At 32.7% G+C, this 26,033-nt stretch overlaps 6 protein-coding genes across 8 annotated transcripts in view; 2 read left to right on the top strand and 4 right to left on the bottom strand.

Annotated features, from left to right (window-relative positions):
* LOC138187771 (uncharacterized) overlaps positions 1-20,254 on the bottom strand; it is a 266,905-nt gene extending 246,651 nt beyond the window's left edge. Inside the window, exons 1-16 of the mRNA XM_069128905.1 lie at positions 19,951-20,254; positions 19,422-19,547; positions 19,173-19,332; positions 18,519-18,907; positions 18,266-18,437; positions 17,987-18,177; positions 17,762-17,906; positions 17,394-17,687; positions 16,375-16,586; positions 15,820-15,945; positions 15,577-15,736; positions 14,946-15,334; positions 14,693-14,864; positions 14,414-14,604; positions 14,189-14,333; positions 13,787-14,114 (exon numbers count right to left, since the gene is read on the bottom strand). Coding sequence (XP_068985006.1) covers positions 13,795-14,114; positions 14,189-14,333; positions 14,414-14,604; positions 14,693-14,864; positions 14,946-15,334; positions 15,577-15,736; positions 15,820-15,945; positions 16,375-16,586; positions 17,394-17,687; positions 17,762-17,906; positions 17,987-18,177; positions 18,266-18,437; positions 18,519-18,907; positions 19,173-19,332; positions 19,422-19,547; positions 19,951-20,148 — 3,390 coding nt within the window. The 5' untranslated portion in view covers positions 20,149-20,254 and the 3' untranslated portion in view covers positions 13,787-13,794. The remainder of the gene's footprint in view (positions 1-13,786; positions 14,115-14,188; positions 14,334-14,413; positions 14,605-14,692; positions 14,865-14,945; positions 15,335-15,576; positions 15,737-15,819; positions 15,946-16,374; positions 16,587-17,393; positions 17,688-17,761; positions 17,907-17,986; positions 18,178-18,265; positions 18,438-18,518; positions 18,908-19,172; positions 19,333-19,421; positions 19,548-19,950) is intronic.
* LOC138187772 (probable glutamate receptor) lies at positions 83-3,951 on the top strand. Its single transcript, XM_069128906.1, has 7 exons — positions 83-307; positions 847-941; positions 1,016-1,192; positions 1,809-2,026; positions 2,522-2,739; positions 3,369-3,619; positions 3,732-3,951. Exons 1-7 carry the CDS (start codon positions 95-97, stop codon positions 3,949-3,951), a joined length of 1,392 nt encoding a protein of 463 aa, XP_068985007.1. The 5' UTR covers positions 83-94.
* On the bottom strand, positions 4,052-6,316 carry mRpL45 (mitochondrial ribosomal protein L45). The gene is made up of 7 exons (XM_069128345.1): positions 6,189-6,316; positions 5,572-5,813; positions 5,152-5,472; positions 4,887-5,038; positions 4,724-4,772; positions 4,492-4,641; positions 4,052-4,408 (listed from the first exon to the last, which is right to left on the bottom strand). Exons 2-7 carry the CDS (start codon positions 5,620-5,622, stop codon positions 4,115-4,117), a joined length of 1,017 nt encoding a protein of 338 aa, XP_068984446.1. The 5' UTR covers positions 5,623-5,813; positions 6,189-6,316; the 3' UTR covers positions 4,052-4,114.
* LOC138187485 (nucleolar protein 14 homolog) lies at positions 6,367-9,848 on the top strand. Its single transcript, XM_069128325.1, has 5 exons — positions 6,367-8,364; positions 8,438-8,567; positions 8,650-8,814; positions 8,906-9,414; positions 9,499-9,848. The coding sequence occupies exons 1-5, from the start codon at positions 6,761-6,763 to the stop codon at positions 9,743-9,745; spliced, it is 2,655 nt and encodes an 884-aa protein (XP_068984426.1). The 5' UTR covers positions 6,367-6,760; the 3' UTR covers positions 9,746-9,848.
* Positions 20,255-20,781: 527 nt separating the features above from the next.
* On the bottom strand, positions 20,782-23,718 carry LOC138187488 (esterase FE4). 3 transcript variants are annotated; one of them, XM_069128341.1, is made up of 9 exons: positions 23,643-23,718; positions 23,041-23,345; positions 22,725-22,853; positions 22,471-22,630; positions 21,979-22,355; positions 21,725-21,896; positions 21,450-21,640; positions 21,226-21,370; positions 20,782-21,167 (listed from the first exon to the last, which is right to left on the bottom strand). In XM_069128341.1, exons 2-9 carry the CDS (start codon positions 23,227-23,229, stop codon positions 20,860-20,862), a joined length of 1,671 nt encoding a protein of 556 aa, XP_068984442.1. In that variant the 5' UTR covers positions 23,230-23,345; positions 23,643-23,718; the 3' UTR covers positions 20,782-20,859. The 3 variants fall into 3 exon arrangements, with proteins under 3 accessions (XP_068984442.1, XP_068984440.1, XP_068984441.1); XM_069128339.1 differs by having other exon boundaries at positions 23,464-23,681; XM_069128340.1 differs by having other exon boundaries at positions 23,510-23,681.
* A 251-nt stretch (positions 23,719-23,969) lies between these two features.
* On the bottom strand, positions 23,970-25,902 carry LOC138187873 (neurofilament medium polypeptide). The gene is made up of 4 exons (XM_069129111.1): positions 25,423-25,902; positions 24,733-25,120; positions 24,445-24,656; positions 23,970-24,357 (listed from the first exon to the last, which is right to left on the bottom strand). Exons 1-4 carry the CDS (start codon positions 25,831-25,833, stop codon positions 23,995-23,997), a joined length of 1,374 nt encoding a protein of 457 aa, XP_068985212.1. The 5' UTR covers positions 25,834-25,902; the 3' UTR covers positions 23,970-23,994.
* Between the last annotated feature and the right edge of the window lie 131 nt (positions 25,903-26,033).

The following is a 26,033-nucleotide window of genomic DNA, read 5'->3' as shown; positions in this document are numbered from 1 at the left end:
CTAACGATTGTGGTTGAAGCAAACGTCGTTAAAGCAAGAGCAAACGTTACCATTGTCGTTTTTCGAGCAAAACAGTCCAAGAAACATTTTCTTCATGAGAAAAATACTACTACTCGTGATGATTCACGAATTACTTAGACCTGTTCGATCAGTGAACGGTGTGATATGGGACAAGAAACTACAGGATTTTGTACCGATTTTCAGTATCTCAGCTTTCGCAGCTGTAAACAACGAACTGCTGAGCCAAAGTCGAGGAGAGGAAATATACGATTTCCAAGGAAGAATCGTTAGGTTCTCTTATTACGAGGTAAAAATAATGTTTTCCATTTTCTGAAGGAGTATTATAAAGCTGATAATAATCATAATTGTAAAGTTGAAGCCGCTTTTTGCCTTCTGACTCATTTTATATAAATTTCTGCTGGAAGATTACAAACAACAATCGAATCATGGAAATCAGAAAGGCATTGTCATTTCACTGAATTGTCTTAACAAATTATACAGAATTATACGATAACAGGATCATTATAAATTTTATTTTAATTCAATTCTATTATACCTGTTGAAGCATAATTTATACCAAATTTATAGCAAACGTCAAAATAAAATTTTCTTACATACTTATATTTTTATATTATATATTAACATAATATTATGTAATATATATTTTATTATATTAATTTTATTACAGAAATTTTATTTTGATGTTTGCGCTTTTATTTAAGGATGTCTTTAAATGAATGAAGAATTTCTGTTAAGAACCCATAAAATGTCGAACTTGTTCAACCATAGAGTCAGTCATTATTCGAATTACTATCATTTATACCATATTTTATGATGTTTATTTAGGAAAAGAACCTTATCAATAGCATAGGTAATGGAACACGAATCACCGGAATTATAGGCGAGATCTGGAATATTTTGTCCGAATATTTAAATTTCACGTAATGCTAAACTCTCTCTATTTCTCTTATTTATTAATAAGATTATTTATTATTTTTTAATTCAAACTTTTTAGAATAAAACCGATTCTGACGAACGAGAAGAGTACAGGAGCGTCAGATCCTGATGGCATATTTAGAACTGGTTTATTAAAGTATATTGCAAATAATAAAACAGATGTAATATCGAGGATGGAAGCTTATTCCAAGAGATTGACTATTACCCAGATGACGATGCCTTTATGGAAAGCCGAGTAAGAGTATTTTATAGTAAAAAGAATGATGTTGATGTTAATTATGGATATTATAAACATGAATTATAAAAACAAATTGTATAGATACAAACTCTACTCTCAATCTTTTTTATCCATTAGCAATTCATTGAAAATAAATTCATTTTACTATTTTGAATAAGCATCGAAGAATCATAAAGTATCGTCTCATTAAAAAGATAATAATAAGCCACGACGTCTGTCTTTTATAGGAAAGTAATTTTAAAATTAATTCAGCTATTATGCATATGCTCTCGCTACCTATATATTTTTCAATGTTTTTAGGATATTGATTGTCACAATATCAACTATTCTGGTCTTATACGAAGTTTCTTGGATTTTTCATTTATTTTTAAACATAATATATATAATCGTAATATCACCCATTAAAGAAAAGCAATAGAAATAAAAAGGGTATAAGAAAAATAGTATAAAAAAGAATAAAGAAATGATACATTAACGTAATGTTAGCCATTAATAGGTAGAAATATTCTTTTAACCATCAAATGATATTAAAACTTAAAACCAGAAAATCAATAAATATCATGCTTTTTCCGTATAGTCTTCAAATATGTACAGTATCATAATTTACTTACAGATATCGGCTATATATTGAACGAGAAGTAAGACACGTACCTACTTGGATGGTGAAATTATTCTCCAAAAGAGTTTGGCATGCAGTTCTGATAACATACCTTTTATTGAGCATGTGCAGCTATCTTTCTCACAAGGTCGAGACGAAAATCAGGCTTAAGAAGTTGCAGACTGGCTTGAACGATCATTTTTTCTATAACTTTGGCATGATCTGTGGACAAAGTAAGAAAAAATACATTAGCGCAAGTTATGGCACATGAAATACAAATTTAATCTGCTTAAAATTCTTCTTTACGAAAATCTTTTTGTGATTACAAACTTTTATTTACACAAGGCACGATTGTTATTACTACCTATACTGTACAATACGCGTTATTAACATAGCAATAGCTATTAACAGCTATAATTAATAATAATTTACATTATCACAATACCAAACCAAAAGAAACTCAAAAAAAAGAAAATTAAAGAAAAGTAAAATTATCTCTTTCGAAACTGAGATTTTTTTTTAGAAGCTAGATCAATGTACACTTGCGTACAATTATGTCTGTGTAAAAATTGAATAGAAAACAATTCATCAATACACAAGCTTTAACGCCTTTCTTTAAGAAATATTGTTCTCACTTTTTTATCGTCTTAAATCTTTTTTGCATTTATTACTACAGCTTTTCACTAAGCAATTAATTTATTACGAATAAAAGCTCTAATTTTTTACAGGCTTCTTTCCATCTTCTTCGACCAGAAGCTCAAGGATAATAGAATTATGGTTGGGTTTATTTTCTTGTCTGATCAGAACCGCTTTCAGTGCGCTTTTAATAGGCTATATGACGCAAACTACCTTCACACCTCCTTTCAATGATATAGAATCTCTTTTGGATAATACTTCGTACAAAATTTTAACTTTAAATGGTTCTGTACCAAATATTATTATCGAGGTACGAAAACATAATTTTTCCTGAGTCAAGAGCTCATAACAAAAACGATCCTTGCCCATGTTTGTTTTCTTCTAGGAAAACGAAAGAATACGAATTTCTGGCCAATACGTTTCAGTTCTTTTAAACAAAATATTTATCGTATTATATAATTACTGTAAGTTATCTGTAATTAGATCACAGTAGGACTCTATTTAAGTGATTGAGTTGTGCAACTATGACAAGGATTATTTATATAAAATTGTTTAATTTTTATTAAATAAATCAAGGCGTAAGTTATTCATAAGTTTCGGACCATTATACAGGATGTATAATTATTTGAGAAGTTGAAAAATATAACAAGGGCCGTTTTTGTTATAAGTCTCTCAATTCCAACCACTATAAATCATCAGAAATGTAGCAAAATAAGAAAATAAGTGAGTATATATTAAATATCTTCAGGTATCAGGTATCTTATTTAGACATAATTTCATGCAAATTTTGAGAAACATATATCATAAAAATACCATAAACAACTCATGAATCGAGTTTCTATAATAGAAATTGTAATTACAATATAAAATGCAATGTAAAAATGTAGATTATTCTTAACTGTTTTATTTAAATATGATTATTTTATTACTTGAGTTTAGCGAGGAACATCGCCTACATACAAAAAAGTATTTAACATGAAACGATATATTGTTATGAATACAATTGAGGAGATGTATACAAAAATATGTACATCCAATAATCCATACACAATATTCGAAAGTGAAGATTTAAAAAAAGCTAGAGGAATGTACTTCTGTCGATTGAATCCCGTAGGAATTCCTTTACTTTATTCATGGATAGTTCCCGGAATTTCGAAGACTTTTACACATAGAAGATCTATTGATATCGGGTAAATATTTTAACTTTACATTAATATTTATATATGTGTGTTCTTCATAATATTGTACAAGTTTATTTGGTTCACAAAGAAATAGAATAATTTGATTATTTTTACTATATAGAATGTTGAAATTATATGAAGTTGGCTTTATCAAACTATTGAAACATCGCTGGATAGAGTCAAAGAACGTTGAAAAAGAGTCACTAAATGTGACAGAACCAATTATCTTAGAACAAGTGTATTTAACATTAATGATATTCATCGGTGGGCTTCTAATATCATTCGTAATTCTTTTGTTTGAAAATATAATATTTTACTGCAAAATTAAGAAAATATCCTAAGAAAATTGTGAAAATTATTGTAAAAAAATGTAAAAATTAATAAAAATCTAGATACATATTATTGAAAAGTTTGTAATCTTCATATTTGCATCAAACAATATTTTATTTTAAAAGTATTTTATTCACCAATTAATAACTACAATTTGTACATGAAATACAATTATTATGGTTTTGCATCAGTATGCTGTTTATCTAAAGTTTCTGGCGGTACCACTTGAGCAACCGATTCAACAGCGCTATCAGATGAAGAGGGTTCTTCCTTTTTCTTTGGCAAGATGTAAGTAGTTGTCGATATTTCGTTCGGTGTTAGCCAATTTGGTATAATTTTTCCGTGTATTCGCCAAGTACCATATACATTAGATATATGTTTCTCAAATACTATATAATCCAAAACATCTTTCCTCACTGTCTCACTACCTAATAACACTCGTCCAAATCGATCATAAATGCAGAGAAGCTAAAAGATTAATTTTTCATATAATAATCTAAATATTATAAATATCCCATAGATATATACAATATTAAGATCTGCTGTTAAACCTGTTGAGTATGAAAACGAATAGTGACTTGTGCAAATAAATTGTCCTTTGTAATCAGATTTGTTACTCTAGCATGTACGATACGTGCTGGCTCCAGAGATTCCAAAAATTTCCAAACAATTGTTTTGTTGGCTACATTATGTATCAGTAACTAAAATGAAATGATGTCTATCAGTATATTCACACCATTGTATGAAGAAAACAACATTAAATTTAAATATATCGAGACATACAGGATATGCAGTTTCTGTAACATATTGTAGTATTTCATCTTGATCTTTACTGTAAATACAATAAATTTATAACTTAATCTAAACTATCATTAGCATAAATATATGATGTGTGATCAGTTTTGAAGTAATGTATTTCAAATAAATTTCAATGAACATTTCTTACCGACATAAAGCTTCATGTGCTTTTTTATAAACATTTAATAGGTTTTCTCTAAATGTATCAGATGAATAGTTATCCTCATATGCCTTAATCTTTCTAAGGGCCATAAAAGATTTACTCTTTTTTTCTATAAATTCAAACTTTTGTTTCGCACCCTAAACATTACATATGAAAGTATTTTGAATATACTGTCAATTCAATCTTCTATTTCTATTTCTAATTCACTCTTTATCAATTATATTATACTATAAATAAATGTATTACATACCGCAGTGCTAATGGGAGAAAATTTTCCATCACCTTCTGGAGCAATATAACTTTCAAATATTGTAGGTGTAGAGCTAATAAAAACTGGTCTTTCAGACCAATTTCTTTGTGGTAGAATTCCAGCTTCTTTCAACTTTGTTCTTATCTTACTGTTATTTTCATCATCATCATCATCAAATGTGGGTAATTTTATTTTAATGACTTTCTTTCCCCTTTCTTTGCGATACTTTGGATTAAAATGTTTCTTTATATTTCTGACTTGTTGAGAACTGTCGTTAGGAACTGGATAATTAATAGGACCTAACATTACTGGTAGATTATTCTAAAAAACAGTAAAATATGTTTTACAGTTAAACGATCATTATAAAAAACTGAAATTTTAAATTGATAAAATTATATCATTGATAAAGTTTGAAATTACCTGCATATACTTCCCAAAAATGCATATTGCATTTCTGTATCTTTGTATCATCTTTATAAATGTATCTGAAGGCGTTGTTAAGTCGCTTAAACTTATATTTTTCAAATGAAATTTATTTAAATCACTTGTTACGCTTCCTTCGAATACTATGTTTAGGTTACGTTAAGACTAACCAAAACAGATTAGTGAAATACACTATTTAGTAACATACAAATATATTTACATTAAGACACTTTCGTTAACTGAAAAAGTATATAATTATAACTAGTTTATAATCTTATATTGTTTAAACAATAAAAATATATGTATTAAATAATTGAGAAAGTATAATCAAATGATGACGTTATGATTAACAAATTCTATTAGTTGCTGCTTTTCGAAAATTCAAAATAATATAAAATAAAAATACAAGTTATATAATAGAAAAAAAGTTACGGGAAATTATTTCTTAAATATGAAATTTACAAATAAAGTATGGCTAATCATTAAATACATATAGCATTTAATATATCTTTATTCAATATCTATTTAAAATATTCGCCTACTACTTATAAACTAAATGCAAATAGGTATATATAAATATATTAATATTTTTGCCGAATTATTGGCATTTTTACCTATTTTCCTCTTCACTGTATCATTATGATATTATTTTTACATTGATTTGAAACGTAATGTGATTAATAAAATTTTATATACGTGTTTCTATGACTCAAAAGATCTTGACAACTCCGTGAGAATGATGTCTTGATTTCCGTTTCCTGATAGTTCGAAACTGAAATATATAGATACACGTGATTAGCGGTAACACGTTTAATTCTAAAGAGAAACTTATCGAACAAAATCTTTGACAACATTATTATTGAATAACGACGCCTTATTTTAATTTGCAATACCACGAACACATTGTATTCTGATTTTAAAGCTTTATGATCACTGAATAATTTAATATATCTTTCTTTGAATAAGATAGGTTATGAATTCAAAATTGTACTTTATATTTATAAATGTATATGATTATAATATTTAAAGAAATACGCTTTGTTTAAAGAACGATGTTAATTATGATCCATATATATTTCGGAATAATATAAATTATTACAAAATGATAATTATCATATAAATTAAAATTTCTTAAAATTAAATTAAAATATTTTGAAAATACATACGTTAAAAGCAAGAAATAAAAATGGTTAAAGCAAAGAAGAAATTATTATCGGAAGTTTCCCAACAAATACGTAATCAACAAAAGAAGAAATCTTTGAACCCATTTGAAGTGCACGTAAATAAGAACAAACAAAATGTATTGGGTAGAAAGAGCAAGATGGATGAAGGTCTCCCAGGTGTATCACGTGCAAAAGCAATTAAGAAGCGAAAAGAAACGCTTCTTCAAGAGTACAAATTAAAAAATAAGGATAATTTATTTTTAGACAGGCGTATAGGTGAAAAGAATTTATCCCTGAACGAAGAAGATAAAGCCTTGGCTAGATTTGCAGCAGAACGTATGAGAGCTCATAAAAAAAAGAATATTTATAACTTGAATGATGATGAAGTATTAACACATAAGGGTCAGACTTTAGAGGAAATTGAAAAATTTGATGACCCAAAAAGTGATGATGAATATAGCGATGATGAGAGTAGAACTGGTAAACTGGGTAATAAGTTTGTTGGTGAAGCTCACTTTGGTGGTGGTATTTTGTCCAAATCAGGATCTGAAAAGTCTAGGAAAGATCTTATAGATGAGCTTATAGCTGAATCAAAAAAACGCAAAGCTGAGAAACAGAAAATACGTGAACAGACTATAGATTTAACAGAAAAACTTGATTCTGAGTGGAGGGATCTCCTTCCAATTGTTTCAGCAACTAAGAAGAATGTTAAAGAAGAAACTACAGAGAAAAAGGCTGATGATTACGATATTGCAGTACGTAAGTTGAAATTTGAGGCTAAAGGTACACCATCAGATAAATTAAAGTCTGAAGAAGAGATTGTAAAAGAGGAAAAGGAGAAACTGGAAGCTTTAGAAGCAGATCGGTTGGCAAGAATGAAAGGACTTGTAAATAATATAAGTAATAAGATTAAACACAAATCTGCAGATGATCTTGATGATGGTTTTATGCTAGAAACTATAAATGACCAAATCCCAGCAGATGATGATGCAGAAAATTCAATTGAAGATGTACAAAGAGGTTCAAATAATGAAGAGAGTATAAATATCCAGGGAGATAAACAATTAAATACTACTGCAATGAATGACCTTATTAAGGAAGCAAGGAAAATAGAGAAAAAGAATTCTGTCAAAAGGGAATTAGCTGAAAGTTCTAACGATGAAATCTCAGAATCTGAAAGTTCTGAAGAAGATAACTTATCAGATTTGAAAGAGTCAGAATCTTCTAGCGAAGAAGAAAAAGAGTTAAACAAAAGCAATATGATAATTGGTACAAAAGGGAAATCAAAAACTAGTGTTCTGAAGTTGGTTAGTGAAACTAGAGAGCAAGAAATTAGAGATGATCTTTTAAAAATGAAAAATATCATGGAAAGTGCAAGGAAGGAATTACCTTACACTTATAAAGTGCCAGAAAGTTTTGAAGAGTTACAAGAATATTTGCAAAATTATAATGCTGATTACCAGTCAATTATCGTAGATCGTATAATTAAGTGTAATCATTGGTCATTGAATAATACATATAAAGAAAAGTTATCAAATTTATTTTTGTTTTTATTACAACATGTAAATGATCATGTTATAGGAAATGATGTTGAAAGTGTAGTTAAAGGTTTCCAAATTATGGATAGGTAATATATAACTTTTTAATAAAATGTAGTTACTTGTATTATATCTATATTATATTACACATACTTATTTCAGATTATCTCCTTTTTTATATGATCTTGCTCATCTAAATCCACAGAATGCCAAATCTGTTATACAAGGAATAATCAAAGAAAAGCACAATGACTTTGAGAAAAATAAGAAGAGATACCCTGGCCTAGATACAGTATGTTTAACATATAACTATATTAAAAATATATTTTCAACAGTATTAATTATAATCTTTCTATAAATATCTTTTTTTTCAGCTTATTTTCTTTAAATTGGTTTCTTTGATATTTCCAACGTCCGATTTCAGACATCCTGTAATTACTCCCTGTGCAATATTTATGTCTGAAATACTATTTAGATGTCGTATTAAAAATAAAATAGATATTTCAAAGGGTCTTTTTATATGTACTCTTATATTAGAGGTAATTGTTACTACTAATGTTATATTTTTATAATCGAACATATGTGGAAATGCAATACCCTATATTAATAATATTTCATTCACACTCACAGTATACAGTATTAAGTAAGCGATTTGCTCCATCTGTGATAAATTTCTTGCGCGGAATAGTTTACGTATCCATGCCTACACATTTAATACAAGGAATAAAAATAATACCGCCCTTTAAAACAATCGGAAACTCGAGAAATTTATTAATACTTGATGAAGATCATGCTAAGTTTGATATTAATCCAAGTAGTATTTATATGAAAACGTCCGATCTAATAGATGGCCCCATAGATGATGATTTCAGAATAAGAGCCTTATTAATAGCTGTAAATTTATTGCGTGAATTCAAAAACCATTTAGAAGAACTGGAAGCTGTGTATTCGATATTTGAACCAATTTTAAAATTACTTAAATTGAATTCTTTTGACAAATATCCACCAAACATAAAGGAACATATTATGCAATTACGAAAAGATTTGGAAAAACTAAAAAATAAAAAATTAGAATACATTATGGTTGAAAAGAAGAAACCAAAACCATTAAGATTATACGAGCCGCGAATTGAAGCAGTGTATGTAAAAATTGAATTTGTAATTTCAAATCACGTCGTTTTATAAATTCAAAAATGTTATTAAGTTTCGTATATTCTTTACAGATATGACGGTAAGAAACATAAGACTATGTCCAAGGAGAAAGCTGAAAGAGAAAAATTGTTGCACAAGTATAAAAAAGAAATGAAAGGTGCTATGCGTGAAATACGAAGAGACAGAGCTTTCTTAACGAAGCTACAAATAAAACAACAGATTAAGAGCGATGAAGAACGTAAACGCAAGGTGAAAGAAATCTTTGGCCAAGCTTCAGTGCAACAGAGTGAATTTAAGAAATTAAAACGGAAGAAATAATAGCAATAGAATAAACGGCACATTCTGGAGTCTGTGTATATTATCTTTCTTAGACAATATTGATATTTTGAATGATTTTGTGCAAGATTGTATTAACGATAACCTCGGATATAACGAATCGTGATCGCTATATTAGTGTTTTTTTTAAGATTCTTATAATTTCATTAATTGTAATAAATGTAAATAAGCATTTTCATAAGAAAATCTTTTAATCTATTTCGTTTGACAAAATAATACTGTAATTGTATGATACGGAGGTAATTTCTTATGGAAAAAAATGAGCAGGAAACACAAAATAAAATTCTCTCGTCCGAGAAAATAAATAAAAAGTGTGATATAAAATTTGACAATTAGTTTTTCCGTTTAATTTTCAAGAAAATAGAATTTGAACACGTTTAACACTAAAACTACCGACATTTAAAACGTAGCTATCTCTACTAAAACCAGTCAAAATGACTAGTCTTTAAAAAATACGTAATAGTAGAATATTTTTATATTTATTTATTTATTATTATCTTACAAAAGGAACTCCATGTTCTGAGATCTTAAAAAATATATAATAATAATAATAAGTACAATAATGAAGAATATTTAGTACCAAAATCTTTGGTAACAAGAATATTAAGATAAATTTCCATTGGTAAATATAATATATAATAGAAGTATAATATAATAATATAATGATAAGCGTAACAATATAATAATAAGCATAGTATAATAAATAAAATACAAATATAACTTAAATTATTAGATACAAAAGTTATCATTCGTCACATTTCTTACAAACGTACAATTTCTTCTGCGTGCATTTTCCGCATACATATTTATTACAAAGATTGCAAGTGGTGGTGGTTTTGTTATTATTACAGTACCCTATCTGACACCATTTGCGTGAATAAGATTTGTTCTTTGACGTACTTTGGATCTCAGATGCTCTTTGTTCTATCCGTGATTTTTCATTGTCAGCGACGAGTTCTTCTGCTAATTGAAACATAAAATCTTTTCTGGATATCTGCTTACCTGTGGTTTCTTTATATAAAATCCAGGCATTTATGCCAGCCAAATCTAAAATATTAAAAAATACTTGAAGTGGCCATCTTTTTGATCCCAACTTTACGCTATATTTTGTTTTCATTTGGCCTGCTGTATTTAGCCCAAATTTTGTTTTATTATAAAATTCGACCGTTTCAGGTAGGTCCTTTTCGCTTTTTCCCAAATAAGGAAATCCATTTACAACATACTTTGTTTGAACATCAGATGCCAGCCAAAATTTAATTCCGAATTTATCGAGTTTATTTGGTAAATATTGCGTAAACCTGCATCTGGCTTTGGTTGGGAAAAGTTGCTTGTCTATTGTAATGTTTGCACCGGGTTTATAGCAATTCTGGCTGTTTTCGATAAACTTATCCCATACGGTTGATATTAGTGCAAATTTGTCATTTTTCAAACGTTGACTTCTATCATCTTCTTTGTCAAATCGAATAAATTTCAATATTTCAACAAACTCATTTCGACTCATTGTGCTGGAAAAGAAGCTTGGTCCCCATTTTGTATTCCACAAATATGAAAGTTTCAAATTTTTCACTTCATATACTCCCCTTGCGTACAATATTCCAAGGAACGCTTTTAATTTTGTTTCTGTAAGGGTCCATTTTTTACCCAAAACTCGAGGGGCTTCTGATTCGGTACAAGATATTATATGTTGCAACATATGGCTGTCAATTAATAGGGAAAATGCGCTAATTACTTTATTATTCATGATATTTCTTTTTGCATATTCTGTGGGGCCGGATGCGTCTTTGAATATAGTGTGTAATCTCCCAGAACCTGACCCTTGAATTCTTTCACACTTGGTTCCGTCTACGACAGTTTCATTTGGACTAGCTTGTACACTTCCAGTTTCACTTTCAGAACTTGAAAGCACCTGAGCACGTCTTCTTTTGCGTACATTGAAAATGTTCTCTGAATTACTTTCTGAGGACTCATTTTCTTTGTCATTAATATCACTGTTACTGTTATCACTACAAATTTCAATTTTTTTTTCCCCTGGTTCACTTCCTTCATACTCAGAGAATTCACTATCCTCGATATCAGAGCATTCCATTGGTATCCTTTTCAGTTTTTGCAACAATTTGGATGCTTCCAATTGTTTACTCATTTTCAAGGTTTGTAAAATATTGCTTTATAAAACGAGAAATCAGGTCTTATTCCAACGACTGTGCTCTACAGAATGACCAGTCAATTTGACTAATACTGGTATAAATAACCATGATACAAAATTACTTTTATTTTAAATGAATAAAACAAAATTAAAGTTTATTATATTATTCCTTTAGCTATCCCTGCAAAGGTCATTACATCATTGCGGAGAAAAAATATAACATGAAGTAAGAATTTTAAAATAAATTTGTCATACCAGTCACGTTAATTACGAATTGTCCTAGTGTACACATATGATAAATTTGCAAATTTATTTTTCTTGAAAACAAACCGTCTTGTGAATAAATTCTATTCTAAATTTCCGACTTATTTTCACATGTAGAAGAGTAATCTGATTATTTACTTCTACCTAGTCTGGAATTAGTAATGTTCAAAAAAACTTTATATATGTGTTTCTATGACTCGAAAGATCTTGACAACTCCGTGAGAATGATGTCTTGATTTCTGATTCCTGATAGTTCGAAACTGAAATAGATATATACACGTGATTAGCGGTAACACGTTTAATTCTAAAGAGAAACTTATCGAACAAAATCTTTGACAACATTATTATTGAATAACGACGCCTTATTTTAATTTGCAATACCACGAACACATTGTATTCTGATTTTAAAGCTTTATGATCACTGAATAATTTAATATATCTTTCTTTGAATAAGATAGGTTATGAATTAAAATTGTACTTTATATTTATAAATGTATATGATTATAATATTTAAAGAAATACGCTTTATTTAAAGAACGATGTTAATTATGATCCATATATATTTATATAATATAAGTGTCACGTCCTGTGACCTAAACGTATGTTCTAATCCATCCTTCGGCCAAGAGGCTCAACAACTGTTTTAACATTTGCTCGGACGCACAATATTCCATATAATCCCCAAGGGCTATGGACAAATGGACAAATCACTATAGTCCATTCTTACTCACACATCTTTTGATCGATACAACAATTTCCATCTATCCTAAGATTTACTATCCTAATCCTAAGAAACTACTTGTAGAATTACTTTGCAGATTTACTAAAACGATTGAAACCAAGTCGAATAATCGTTATTGTATCGGGACTGTATTACTTAGCGAGGTTAAATTTAAATAATGTAAATCCAATGACACCCTTGCCTGGCTATTTATACTATGTTTTCAAATATGTAAACATCGTTTCTACACTAGAATTAGCACGACGTCTTGAAGGTTTTGGCGTGACAACCAATTGTTTTCATCCTGATCTAATAAGCACTGGAATCTGAAAAACTGTCCCGCCTCCACTTCTTGGGGATTACATTTTTTGTTGAACACACTTTCCAAAACAGCCGAACAGGTCGCGCAAACAACGATACATCTTGCAATGTCCAATGGAGTTAGTGGGATTTCTGGCAAATAATTTTCGCATTGTGTAAGAAAAACTTGCCATAATTTTTTATTTACAAATAGCATTTCTTAAATAACGATGATATCGTTTACTGCTACATATCATTAATTTTAGAAAACCGAACTTCCTCACTGGTTAAAGAATCCATCTCAAAAATATAAAAGTCCACATAAACATATTTTATTAATCTATGTACTTAAAAGCCGCAAATTTTCTATAATTAAAAGGCTTCTAATTCGTTAAACTTTTTGTACGAATGATTTATATTTAATTATCCCGTAAAGTAACAATCGAGAAATAGTAATACATTTCTCATGTTTTATTTGTATATTCTAATTTCATCAAAGAAAAAAAAAGATCACCGCACCTTATTGTACTTGTAACTTGCACTAAAAATATCCACTAATATTTACAATTCTTTGAAAATATTAATAAACACTTACTTATGGGTTTAATGTTTCACTGTATTTCGGACTGATGGTTCAGGAAACAATCTTTCCCATTCTCGCATTCTTTCAGGGAAGAACTCAGTTTTGATCGATGGATGAAGATTCAACTCTAAGAAATTGTTTTGCTCGGGTACAAATTTGTCCCACCTTACATTCCTCAGTTGACTATCGTGTTTAGGAATCGGTTCGCCATTTATAACGAAATTCGACCATATGCTAGTAGAAATTTCCACCATAGGAATCTCTGGTGCGTCGCTGTTGAAGTATGGGAAACGGCTCTTTATGAAGAAAAGATACTGCAGATCGTCATGATGACATACACCTGAGGGACACGTAAAACGTTTAAAATATGGTCTTCATTGAGTTTCCAGACAAATGAAGAGTAAACAGTTTTACCATATGGTGTAGTGGCGTTCAACATATAAAAGCTGTATCGTCCTTGGAACGAAAATTTATAAAAGTATACCGGCAATTTCGAATACGTAGCGAATAACTTGATTGCTCGGTACATAGGGAATGTAATTATAGAATCACAATATATCTGAAAAAGATTTGATATTTTTTTATGATTTCAATGGAAAACAAATTACAATTAGAGTACGAAGAGAATTTGATACGTACATCACCGAGCTCCTTGCTGTTAGCCGAGTTAATTGGCTGATCGTTGAAATAGAATTTCCGTAATTCCCTACTAATGTAATTCGATCGCGACGTATTACGTTCGTACATAAATACGATTGGAGCCAGAGTATTCCAATTATCGTTCAACTCAGGGTACACAGAATTACCTTCTTGTGTTGCATTTTCATAATCTGTGCAATTTAATGAAACAATTGGATATACTCAACTTTCATATCTTTATAATATATTTATACAAAATATCTTAATTCGAATACTCACACGCAACTATACCGGCAAATTCATCTTCCGTAACTCCCATCATTAAAGGAACTTGATAGAATCTTCCTTGCTTTATTGCGTCGTACGGCTGTTCTGACAGGAACCTTTCGACACCAGGAACTTCCGGTTCCACAGCGGGTGTCCACAACAAAATGGGAGTTGCGTACCAATCCTGTTAAAAAAATAACATAATTAATATTTATACTTACCAAGACTTTTATACACCAGGTTTATATTGTTATATAGAACGTACGAATAAGGAGCCCAACGTGACTATGAAGTTTTCTACAGGTTTTGACCGCAAGCAATCTACCATAGCGCTGGTCGAGTCAGTGGAACAATTCAATAGTCGTGCCTGCTTCTGAACCAGTTGGGTTTGTCCATGTTGCGATATTCCCGAATAGACATCTAGTCCTATAGCCGAAGAACTCATCGTGATAGCTCTGTGAAAAAGATTGCGAGACATTGGAGACACCAAATGCAACATAATACTGAAACTTCCTGCGCTATAACCGCATAGAGTGACGGAGTGTGGATTGCCACCAAAGGCAGCTATGTTTCTTTGAACCCAACGGAAAGCTGCGACTTGGTCCTTTAGACCCATGTTACCTGGTGCTGCACTGTCACCGGTACTCAAGAAACCTGAAATAATTTCAATTTATGTTTTCAAGTAACGAGTCAAATAAGTTTTAATCCAAGTGATAGGAGTGGATCGACTCATCATATTATAATTGAGGAGCTTCCTACTTTTAAAAAATCCTAATCCTAAGAAAATTACTAGATAATTTCTAGAAAAATGATTTAAAAATAAATTGGCGAATCGAGTAAATTTATAACTTTTGCAGCAAGCTCCTTAATTACTTCCTTGGTTTATTTCAAATTACCTAACGCCCCAAGGCGATAATTTATTGTAACCAAAACAATATCTTTATCCAACAGATACTGTGGCCCGAAGTGTATACTTTGTCCTGAGAAACTGTAAAAGCCTCCTGGATGTATGAAGATCATTACCGGTTTCGATACGTTCTCGCTTTTACATGGTAGCTAGAATCGCAAATGGACTCTTAATGCAAAGATTCTAAAATCATTTAATCATGTACGCTAATTTGGTATAATTCACTACCTACTTTGGTAGTATACACATTTAAACGTAGGCAATCTTCCGATACTAGTGTGCCATTAGGTTGAGGACAACTGGGTCCTTCTTCGGTTGCGTCGAAAACGTTTTGCCAATCTTTCGCTGGGATTGGAGGCTATACAGTAATTTAAAAACACGAAATAAGAAATATAACGCACATATCATAACAGTTTTATCTACTATGTAATTATGAAAGTTATCAACTATGTAGTTAACAATTACACAATTTGTGCTTAATCTCTTAGGATGTGCGAAATTGGTAACTTTACTACTGTATATTGTATCGTGAAAATGAGATAATTTGAAGGGCGGCTTGTTAAAAATGATTCAATGGCATAATATCGCGAATGCGCTAAACTAAGGAAGCTTGTTAAAACATTCTTCGAGTAATTGTACGTGACATTAATGAAAATACCTAGTCCCGATTTCCATGTCTTACATTTTGCAAACTATACTTTTAGAAACTGTTTCTACGTTCTTTATACAAGGATAACGCATAAATTAACGCTGACGTAAAATAACAACCAGTCAAAGGATTTTTTACCTGGAAACGTTGGGATCCAACAGGTGGTTCGCCATATCTTATACCACGGAACGAATAAATTTCTTTTCCGAGTCTAGAGGTCAAAATAGACCCACGAATTTTCCCAATTGGAGCAGTGACCAAAGGTTGTTCCGCGGTCGACTGTTGAGCGATAGCGAGCCCAGTGATACAAAGAAGAAATACCGGAATGCCTCTCATCTTAGGACTCGTAGCTTACTGTTTTGCTTGTCGGAACTTTCTTCTCTTTGGACGACGAAGCAAGTTGATAAGATCAAATCAATTCGGTCAGCCGATTTCAACGGTGTTCGTGCAAGCACTGTAGAATCAGCTGACAAATGCACACATTTTATACGACAGCTTTGAGGAAAGTGAGTGGGGAAACCCAGTTTCCTTTCTGAGCAATATAATCTTCAATAAACTTCCACACAGTGACACCTTTTATTAGTCAATCAAGCCAACCATAATATATCTCGATTAACATATTGTATTTATGAATATTTTTATCTTTTAATTGCATGCATTTTTATTATAGTAATCGCTATATTATGTAAATGTCGGACTGTCTCTCTAATAATAAATGTATCGTTGCAAAAAATCAGTGTTACAAATGTTGTGAACTCAACACTCATAGCATGAAAAATTAAACAAACGATAGCGAATACGCTTCGACAAACAAATAGTTATGTTCAGATTATCGCAACAGGGTTTCACGATTCGTATCTTCCAAATTATCAAAAGGAAGGAAAAAAAAAATACTCGGCTGTTAATGAAAATTTGAAGTTCACATAAACGTATATTCTTCACCTATGTATCTAAAAGCCGCGAATTTTCTGTCATTAAAACGCTTTGAATTCGTTAAACTTTCTGTACGAATAATTTGTATTAAATTATATACAGCAATTCTATTAAGAAATAATAAGATATTTTTCATATTTCATTTACACGTTCTAATTTGATTGAGAAAAATAATAATAGCCATTGATTTTGTACTCGCGTGATGTTCATCGCATTTGAGATTTAGGGTGCAGGAAACAATCTTTCCCATTCTCGCATTCTTTCAGGGAAGAACTCAGTTTTGATCGATGGATGAAGATTCAGCTCAAGGAAATTGCTATGCTCGGGTACCAATCTACCCCATCTTACATTCCTGAGTTGGCCATCGTGCTTACGGATCGGTTCGCCATTTATAACAAAGTTCGACCATATGCTGGTAGAAATTTCTACCATAGGGATCTCTGGTGCGTCGCTGTTGAAGTATGGGAAACGGCTCTTTATGAAGAAAAGATACTGCAGATCGTCATGATGACATACACCTGAGGGACACGTAAAACGTTTAAAATATGGTCCTCATTGAGTTTCCAGACAAATGAAGAGTAAACAGTTTTACCATATGGTGTAGTGGCGTTCAACATATAAAAGCTGTATCGTCCTTGGAACGAAAATTTATAAAAGTATACCGGCAATTTCGAATACGTAGCGAATAACTTGATTGCTCGGTACATAGGAAATTTAGTTATAGCATCACCATATATCTGAAAAAGATTTGATATTTTTTTATGATTTCAATGGAAAACAAATTACAATTAGAGCACGAAGAGAATTTGATATGTACATCACCGAGCTTTCTGTAGCTAGCCGAGTTAATTGGCTGATCGTTGAAATAGAATTTTCGTAATTCTCTACTAACGTAATTCGATCGCGATGTATTACGTTCGTACATAAATATGATCGGAGCCAGAGTATTCCAATTATCATTCAACTCAGGGTACAGAGAATTACCTCTTAATGTGGCATTTTCATACACTGCGCAATTCAATAAAACAATTGGACATACTCAATTTTCATATCTTTATAATGTATTTATACAAAATATTTTAATTCGAATACTCACAAGCAGCTATACCGCCAAATTCGTCTTCCGTAACTCCCATCATTAAAGGAACTTGATAGAATCTTCCTTGCTTTATCGCGTCGTACGGCTGTTCAGACAGGAACCTTTCGACACCAGGAACTGCCGGTTCTACAGCTGGTGACCAGAGCACAATGGGATTTCCACGCCAATCCTGTCAAAAATATAATATCACTAATGTTCCTAGTTGTCCAGATTTTTACATGCTGGGTCTATATTGTTATATTAAACGCACATATAAGTCGCGTAATGTGTCTGTAAAGTTTTCTGTAGGTTTTGAGCGGAAACAGCGCACCATAGCACTAGTCGAATCAGTAGGGCAATCCAATAATCGTGCCTGTCTTTGAGCTAACTGCATTTGTCCATGTTGCGATATTCCGGAATAAACATTTAGTTTTATAGCCGAAGAACTCATCGCGATAGCTCTGTGAAAAAGATTGCGAGACATTGGAGACACCAAATGCAACATAATACTGAAACTTCCTGCGCTATAACCGCATAGAGTGACGGAGTTTGGATTGCCACCAAAAGCAGCGATGTTTCTTTGAACCCAATGGAAAGCTGCGACTTGGTCCTTTAGACCCATGTTACCTGGTGCTGCACTGTCACCGGTATTCAAGAAACCTGAAATAATCCGAATTTGTTTTAGCAAATTCCTAACGCGAGTAAATTAACTTTGTACGTTCTAATTGTGGAGCTTTTTTGAAAACAAGGTTTGTAAGACGAAATGGAGTATAGCAAATTGTAAAGGAAATTCGGTTTGTATTAGTAATTATTTCTTTTTATATTTACGAAATAAATAACAATTTCGTAATAATTTAATCGTTCTTTAATTTCAAATCCTTTCAGAAAGCTGCCGCAATTACTTCTCTGATTTATTTCAAGTTACCTAACGTCCCGAGACGATAATTAATTGTAACCAAAACGATATCTTTATCCAACAGATACTGTGGCCCGAAGTTTATACTTTGTCCTGAGAAACCGTTAAAGCCACCTGGATGTATGAAAATCATTACTGGTCTCGATACATCTTCGTTTCTACAGGGTAGCTAGAATTGGAAATGTATCCTTGTTGCAAAAGTTCTAAAATTGTTTAACTGCGCATGATATATTTATATGCGTGATATGTGGTGCCTACTTTGGTGGTGTACACGTTTAGACGTAGACAATCTTCTGATTGTTGTATGCCGTTAGCATGGGGGCAACTGGGTCCTTCTTCGGTTGCGTCGAAAACGTTTTGCCAATCTTTCGCTGGGATTGGAGGCTATACAGTAATTTAAAAACATGAAATAGAAAACGCGCATATGATAATAATTTCATCAACTATGCAATTAACGAAAGGAGTATTATGCAATTTATTGTTAATCTCTTAAGATGTGCGAAATTGATAGCTTTACTTCTGCAAATTGTATCGTGAAAATGAGATAATTGCGGGCTAGTTAAAAATGATTCAATGGCATAATATCGTGAATGCGCTAAAATAAGGAAGCTTGTTAAAACATTCTTTGAGTAATTGTACGTGACATTAATGAAAATACCTAGTCTCGATTTCCATGTCTTACATATTGCAAACTATACTTTTAGAAACTGTTTCTACGCTCTTTATACAAGGATAACGCATAAGTTAACGCTGGCGTAAAATAACAACCAGTTAAAGGATTTTTTACCTGGAAACGTTGGGATCCAACAGGTGGTTCGCCATATCTTATACCACGGAACGAATAAATTTCTTTTCCGAGTCTGGAGGTCAAAATAGACCCACGAATTTTCCCAATTGGAGCAGTGACCAACGGTTGTTCAGCGATCGACTGTTGAGCGACAGCGAGGCTGGTGACACAAACAAGAAATACCAGAATGCCTCTCATCTTAGAACTCGCAGCTTACTGTTTTGCTTGTCGGAACTTTCTTCTCTTTGGACGAAGAAGCAGATTGATGAAAACAAATCAATTAGCCGACATAGACCGTGCTCGTACAAGCACCGGAATAACCAAGTAGGCAAAAGCGAACAATTTATACGAGAGCAACGAGGTAAATAAGTGGGGAACTCCAAATGCCTTTCTGGGAAATATCATCTTTTGTAAACTCCCACACAAGGGCGCACTTTATTTGTCGTTGAAGATATCCATAATATTTCTCGACTAACAATAAGTGCATTTACTAATACCAATTCTCGCCTTTTAATTACATGCACATGTCACATTCATTATAACTTAGTATCGCTGTACTATAGTATATATATATATAGTATATATGTATATATAAATATCAGACTATCTTTCTAATAACAGATTTATCGTTGTAAAAAGTAACGATATTACAAACGTTATGAACTCAAAACTTGTAACATAAGCGCCAAACAAACGATAACAAATAAAGACATAAATATCTGCAACTGTGCTCTGACAAACAGCTAATTACATACAGATTGAAGATCCTTCAGATTCGTATCTTTGGCATTACCAAATAGGAAGGGGGAGATATTTCATCATGAATATCAATAATGATCTATATATTTATTAATTTGCTTCGGAAACAAAATTAATAGCCTTAAGAAGGATCATTCGGACTTTACATTGCTATGTTGTTTTGCTTTGTAATGCAGCGGATAGAGGAAATAATTTTTCCCATTCTTGCATTCTATCGGGATAGAAACCAGTCTTCATGGTAGGATTCAAGTTGATATCCAAGTAGTTACTTTTCTCGCTTTCAAACCTGTTCCACGTTATATTCCTACCATTTGGAATGGGTTGGCCAGTTTGTACAAAGCTGGACCACATAGATGTGTACAATTCCACCATAGGAATCTCAGGCGCAGTCTTATTAAAATATGGAAAGTTACTCTTTATGTAGTATAAATATTGCAAATCATCTTGATGTTCGACGCCTAGAATTAGAAGAAAACAGTTAATCAATCGTTCAACGTGATCATTGAGTGGACTTACCATAGGGTGTCGTAGCGTTCCACATTGTAAAGCTATAACGACCTTGATAAGTAAATTTATAAAGATACACCGGAGCTTTGGAGTTTTCAGCTATTAACTTCGCCCCACGATATTGTGAAAATATAATTACGCTGTCCGCATAGAGCTGCAAATTGATTTTACAATTTCTTTGATTATCAGTATCGACGGTGAATTTGTTAAAGGAGTAATTTAGCAGTTCATACATGAGCAAGACCATTTCTGTTAGACGAACCGAGTGGTTCGTCATTCAAATAAAACTTCCGCAATTCTGTACTAATATTTTTCGATCTTGGCGTGTTACGTTCGTATATGAAACTAATCGGTGCTACGTGATACCAATTCTCGTTCATATTGCGATATATGTTGCCATTGTTTCTGGTGATATTTTCGAACGCTAAAAGAAACAAGCGATCCGTAATTAGGGAAGAGCTTCGATTATTTTATAATTGTGATTCAATTTACCAACTATGCGACTTACTGACGACTATCCCACCAAGTTCATCTTTCGTTACTCCAAATATAGCTGGGACTTGATAAAACTTTCCTTGTCGAATAAGATCGATGGGTTGAGCTGGTAGAAATCGTTCCATTCCTGGAACTTCCGGTTCTACGACGGGTTTCCACAGCACAATTGGATCTCCGTACCATTCCTGGAATGTAAGAAGTATTAGAAACCTCTAAGTATCCACTAAATTATAAGAAAGAAATCATTTCTCTTAGATATGAACTAACAAAAAATTCAGATATAGTCTTTGTAAAGTTGGCTACAGGCTTTGATCTGAGACAAGCCAACATGTCTTTGGTGCTGTTAATGGGACAATTCAAAAGTTTCGCTTGTTTTTCTGCGATATCCCTTTGGTGGGTTGGATAAGGTTCCGTGAGTAAGGGGGAGCCACTCATATCGATCACTCTGTGGAATAGATTTTTGGACATTGGTGATAACATATGCAAGAAAGTACTGAGCCCTCCGACGCTGCAGCCGCTGATAGTCACGGAGTTTGGATCTCCTCCGAAAGCAATGATGTTCCTTTGGATCCAACGAAGCGCTATTACCTGATCTTTCAAACCTAGATTTCCTGGAGCCAGTGAATCGCCCGTTGCTATAAAACCTACGAAATCCATATTTATATATTTTATATATCCTTGGATATATAATAGGAAAAAATAGAAGGAAAATGATCATTGGTATATCGTGTGTTATAAATGCCTAAATGCCTAAATTACCTAACGTGGCAAGGCGATAATTTACAGTAACCAAAACGATATCATGGTCCAGCAAATATTCGGGACCATAGTTAAAACTCTGAGCGGAAGACTGGTAGAAACCGCCTGGATGGAAGAAAACCAATACTGGCAATGATACATTTTCATTTTTCGAAGGCAGCTGCAACGTTTAGACAATTACATTCCATAAATATATATTTTATATCTTGATCAATTAAACACGCTGTAGACGAGCCGGAAGAAGTAGCACATACTTTTTTAGTATAGACATTTAAACGCAAGCAATCTTCAGACATTAGCTCGATACGCTCCACATTTGGACATGCAGGACCTTCTTCGGAGGCATCGAAAACATCGTTCCAATTTGCTGCTGGAGTGGCAACCTGTATTGTGAGAAAATTGCAAGGATTATTCCCACCGATGTGCCATAAATACTCGCATAAAAGGAAATACGCAAAGTACTCTTTGTTTGCATAGTTGAAGGCTGACGATAAGTTTGACAAATGTCCACGAACGAGGATGTTTCCAGGATTAATAAAATTACGATAGAGGCAAGAATAAGAAACTCACCTGAAAACGTCGTTCTCCTGTGGGAGGCTCGGCATATCTCACGCCACGGAAGGAATAAATCTCCTTTCCGAGCCTTGAAGTTAGAATAGAGCCGCGGATTTTTCCAATTGGCGCTACCGCTTCCGGATGTGCTGTGCAATATAAAACGTTACCGATTCCGATGATATAAAACAAAAGCAGTAGCTTCATCTTTTCGTTTGACAGTTTTCTTTTCTCATGAATATCGCTGTTTCCGTGAACGAGGAAAATCAGTCAGCTAAATTATTGGACGGTTGCTCACGTAGACGGTTAAGAGGCACTGAAGGCTAAGAAAGAGAGAAGAACGTTTTATACTCTAGTTGAAGGGAAAAAGCTAACCATAATTATCTTAATATATTCGATCGTGAAAAACCAAAACATAGCCATCATAGTTTTACAAATTACTGTAACATATTGTCCATCTATTCTTTGATAGTGTATAATTAAATACCGCTAGTTTATCGAATGTATTTAGTAACATCTATAACGTGAAAAATATAAAATCGTAGACGACGTAGACTCGCTGGTGATGAAAAATTGGAAAAATTGAACATAAAAATATTTATCAGTAAAATAACTAATACTTGTACTCGCACGTATATCCGTATTTTCAAACTACTTTTCCTTATTTACTGGAACTCATTTTTATAGAAATACGTGTATTGCGATACCATAGAGTTACATAACTATCTGCTATTGCGTGCAAGTGATAAGGAAGAAACGAAAGAATCATCAATTGTCTGTATTCTTATCACGCCTTTAGTTTTGGAAAACAATACGAAAAACACGTGTAAGATTGGGCACTGTTTAAAAATGTGCCTTTTTTTTTTTACTGTCTTTTTTTTTACTTTTTATTTCTCTATTTTTATTGTACATTTTATTGTACATTTTATTATACATAATTTTTGCATTATCTAGATTTCTTAGTTTCACTTTCTACTCTTCTTCAGTTTCTTCAGTTACCTCGTCCGTTTCTCCTTCTTCCTTTTCCTCTGTTTCTTCTTCTTTCTCTTCTCCTTTCTCTTCTCCCTCTTCCTTTTCTTCTTCTCTTTCTTCTTCAGGTCCTTCCAATTTCTTTCTTCGCTTTGTCCTTCTACGATGCTTTTTGCTCAATAATTTCTCAGCTCGTTCCCTTTCCATTTTCTGCTTTTTTGCCAAGTCTGGATAGATACAAGGATCATAGGTTGCTTCGTAAATAATCGGATCAATCGGCCGCTTTTTAACAACCCGCTTCTTCTTCGGCTCTGGACATTCGCCCATTTTGTATGGCTTTGTTTTTGGTAAAACTTTGCCGTAAACCTGCGACAAAATCAATAAATGGTTCCGTGGCTAAATGTTCAGAAAAATTGATTTAGTTTTTAATGGTTTTTACTTAAATCAACATACAGGCATCTCGAATATCGGTCTACCATATTTATCTTTTTCACGCGGCGGTCTTTTTTCAACAGGACTTCGAGGTTTCGGTGGTTTCGCCAAAGATTCAACTCTTCCAGAAGCTGTAGCCGCCAAAGCACTTTTTTTCACGGTAAAAGCATCAGTTCTGATAGTCTTACTTCTATGAATATTTGGTTTGGCCAATTCTTCCATACGTGCGGATGCTGAAACAAACAATAACGTACACACAAGCTTGTCAACGTCAACTTTTTATTAATTTTTATTAATTTCGCCGCAGACCTTTAGCATTCAAAGCTGCTTTCGTGATGCGTGTGGGATCATCTATGCATGGATGCGGTGCGAATCTCCAAGCGCGTTTCTCGAGTTTTCTTCTTTTAGCTTTCCGCTCTTTCTCTTCACTTTCGTACACTTTCTCCTCTCCTTCTTCCGCTTCTGTAACTTTTCCATCCTCACGGCTTTTAGATTTCTCTGTTCTCGTATCGTCGGACTTACGCTTTTTTCCTCTTCTCTCGCCCCCTTCCTTTTCCCTGTATTCAGCGAAAGCTCTTCTACCTCTCTCCTCCCCTTCCTCGATTATCATCTTCTTAAAAGCTTTTGACTGTTTGTCCTTTTTATCTTTTATCGTCTTGTACGATGGTACAGCCAGAAAACTTAACCAAGGCGTAATCTAGCGATTCGAGAGATTAAAAAGCTGTTTACCGTGCTTATTCGTGAATGGAATATGCACGTGGACATGAAATTAATGTAAATGTATTTTAGAAGTGGTCACCACTAAAAATTACAAAAGTAATCTGTATTGGATCATTGCTTTTCAGAATCTATTCTTTTCGTTAACGTACTGTTTTAGCGCGCAAATAATTATTTCATAAGCTTTCAAACAATTCCTCTCGAAAAACTTCTTTAAGTTGCGCCACTTCGAATATACACGTACAAATATTCATGTGCACATGCGATATAGATTCATTTTACTTGATAGGAAAGCGCAGTTCGTTTTATGCCATAAGGCGTAAATAGCTCCTCTATTTCTTCTTTGGTTAATTGTTCAGGGCAATCGAGCAATTTCTTCGCTAAAGCCAACTTCCTCAGTCTGTCTTCATCCAGCTCTCGTTTCTCATGCAACATCAATCCGGATGGTTTGCATTCTTCGGGAAGAATGACACGGGGCAGGCTTAGCTCGATGATTCTTTGAGACGGCTGGTAGTTTAATGCTGCTGGTGAAACCTTATAATAAACTCGACCAAAATCGACCAGTTTTATATTTGGTAGAGACAACAAAATCGTTCTCTTAGATGGAATTGCTTTCAGTGCCGCTTTCGAGATAGCGAGGTCTAATTTGCAGTGAATGCTTTCGTCGATTCTTTCCTTCGGTTTGGACAACATTTTGATTCTTTTCTTTAGCTGAGATAATGGCTTCGATGGCCGAACCTGAGGAATGTTGCACGTTGTAACGTGTAAAAGTATGTACAAATCTTTCAAATTTAGAATTTCTCGTATAATATTTAAATAAAGATTTGTTTCGCCTATTAAATTATCAGATATAAAATAAAAATTTGCTTTTTCTATAAATGCATAAATATCCG

This window comes from Bombus flavifrons, chromosome 15, assembly GCF_040668555.2.
Source record: "Bombus flavifrons isolate JBK064 chromosome 15, iyBomFlav1_principal, whole genome shotgun sequence".
Taxonomy (NCBI): domain Eukaryota; kingdom Metazoa; phylum Arthropoda; class Insecta; order Hymenoptera; family Apidae; genus Bombus; species Bombus flavifrons.
Note: the sequence above shows the minus strand (reverse complement) of the source record. Positions and strands in the feature narration are given on the sequence as shown.

Coding starts and splice junctions, on each gene's coding strand:
- LOC138187772 (XM_069128906.1), top strand. CDS start 95: ATGAGAAAAATACTACTACTCGTGATGATTCACGAATTACTTAGACCT. Junction 942..1,015: donor TCCGAATATTTAAATTTCAC/GTAATGCTAAAC, acceptor CAAACTTTTTAG/AATAAAACCGATTCTGACGA. Junction 3,620..3,731: donor AGAAGATCTATTGATATCGG/GTAAATATTTTA, acceptor TTTACTATATAG/AATGTTGAAATTATATGAAG.
- mRpL45 (XM_069128345.1), bottom strand. CDS start 5,622: ATGATACAAAGATACAGAAATGCAATATGCATTTTTGGGAAGTATATG. Junction 5,039..5,151: donor TTTCTCCCATTAGCACTGCG/GTATGTAATACA, acceptor TGTAATGTTTAG/GGTGCGAAACAAAAGTTTGA. Junction 4,642..4,723: donor TTACAGAAACTGCATATCCT/GTATGTCTCGAT, acceptor ATTTCATTTTAG/TTACTGATACATAATGTAGC.
- LOC138187485 (XM_069128325.1), top strand. CDS start 6,761: ATGGTTAAAGCAAAGAAGAAATTATTATCGGAAGTTTCCCAACAAATA. Junction 8,365..8,437: donor GGTTTCCAAATTATGGATAG/GTAATATATAAC, acceptor TACTTATTTCAG/ATTATCTCCTTTTTTATATG. Junction 9,415..9,498: donor GAGCCGCGAATTGAAGCAGT/GTATGTAAAAAT, acceptor TATTCTTTACAG/ATATGACGGTAAGAAACATA.
- LOC138187488 (XM_069128341.1), bottom strand. CDS start 23,229: ATGAAGCTACTGCTTTTGTTTTATATCATCGGAATCGGTAACGTTTTA. Junction 22,356..22,470: donor TTATCGCCTTGCCACGTTAG/GTAATTTAGGCA, acceptor TGGATTTCGTAG/GTTTTATAGCAACGGGCGAT. Junction 21,168..21,225: donor GAACGCTACGACACCCTATG/GTAAGTCCACTC, acceptor TTCTAATTCTAG/GCGTCGAACATCAAGATGAT.
- LOC138187873 (XM_069129111.1), bottom strand. CDS start 25,833: ATGTTGTCCAAACCGAAGGAAAGAATCGACGAAAGCATTCACTGCAAA. Junction 24,657..24,732: donor AGCAGCTTTGAATGCTAAAG/GTCTGCGGCGAA, acceptor TGTTTGTTTCAG/CATCCGCACGTATGGAAGAA. Junction 24,358..24,444: donor GACCGATATTCGAGATGCCT/GTATGTTGATTT, acceptor ATTTTGTCGCAG/GTTTACGGCAAAGTTTTACC.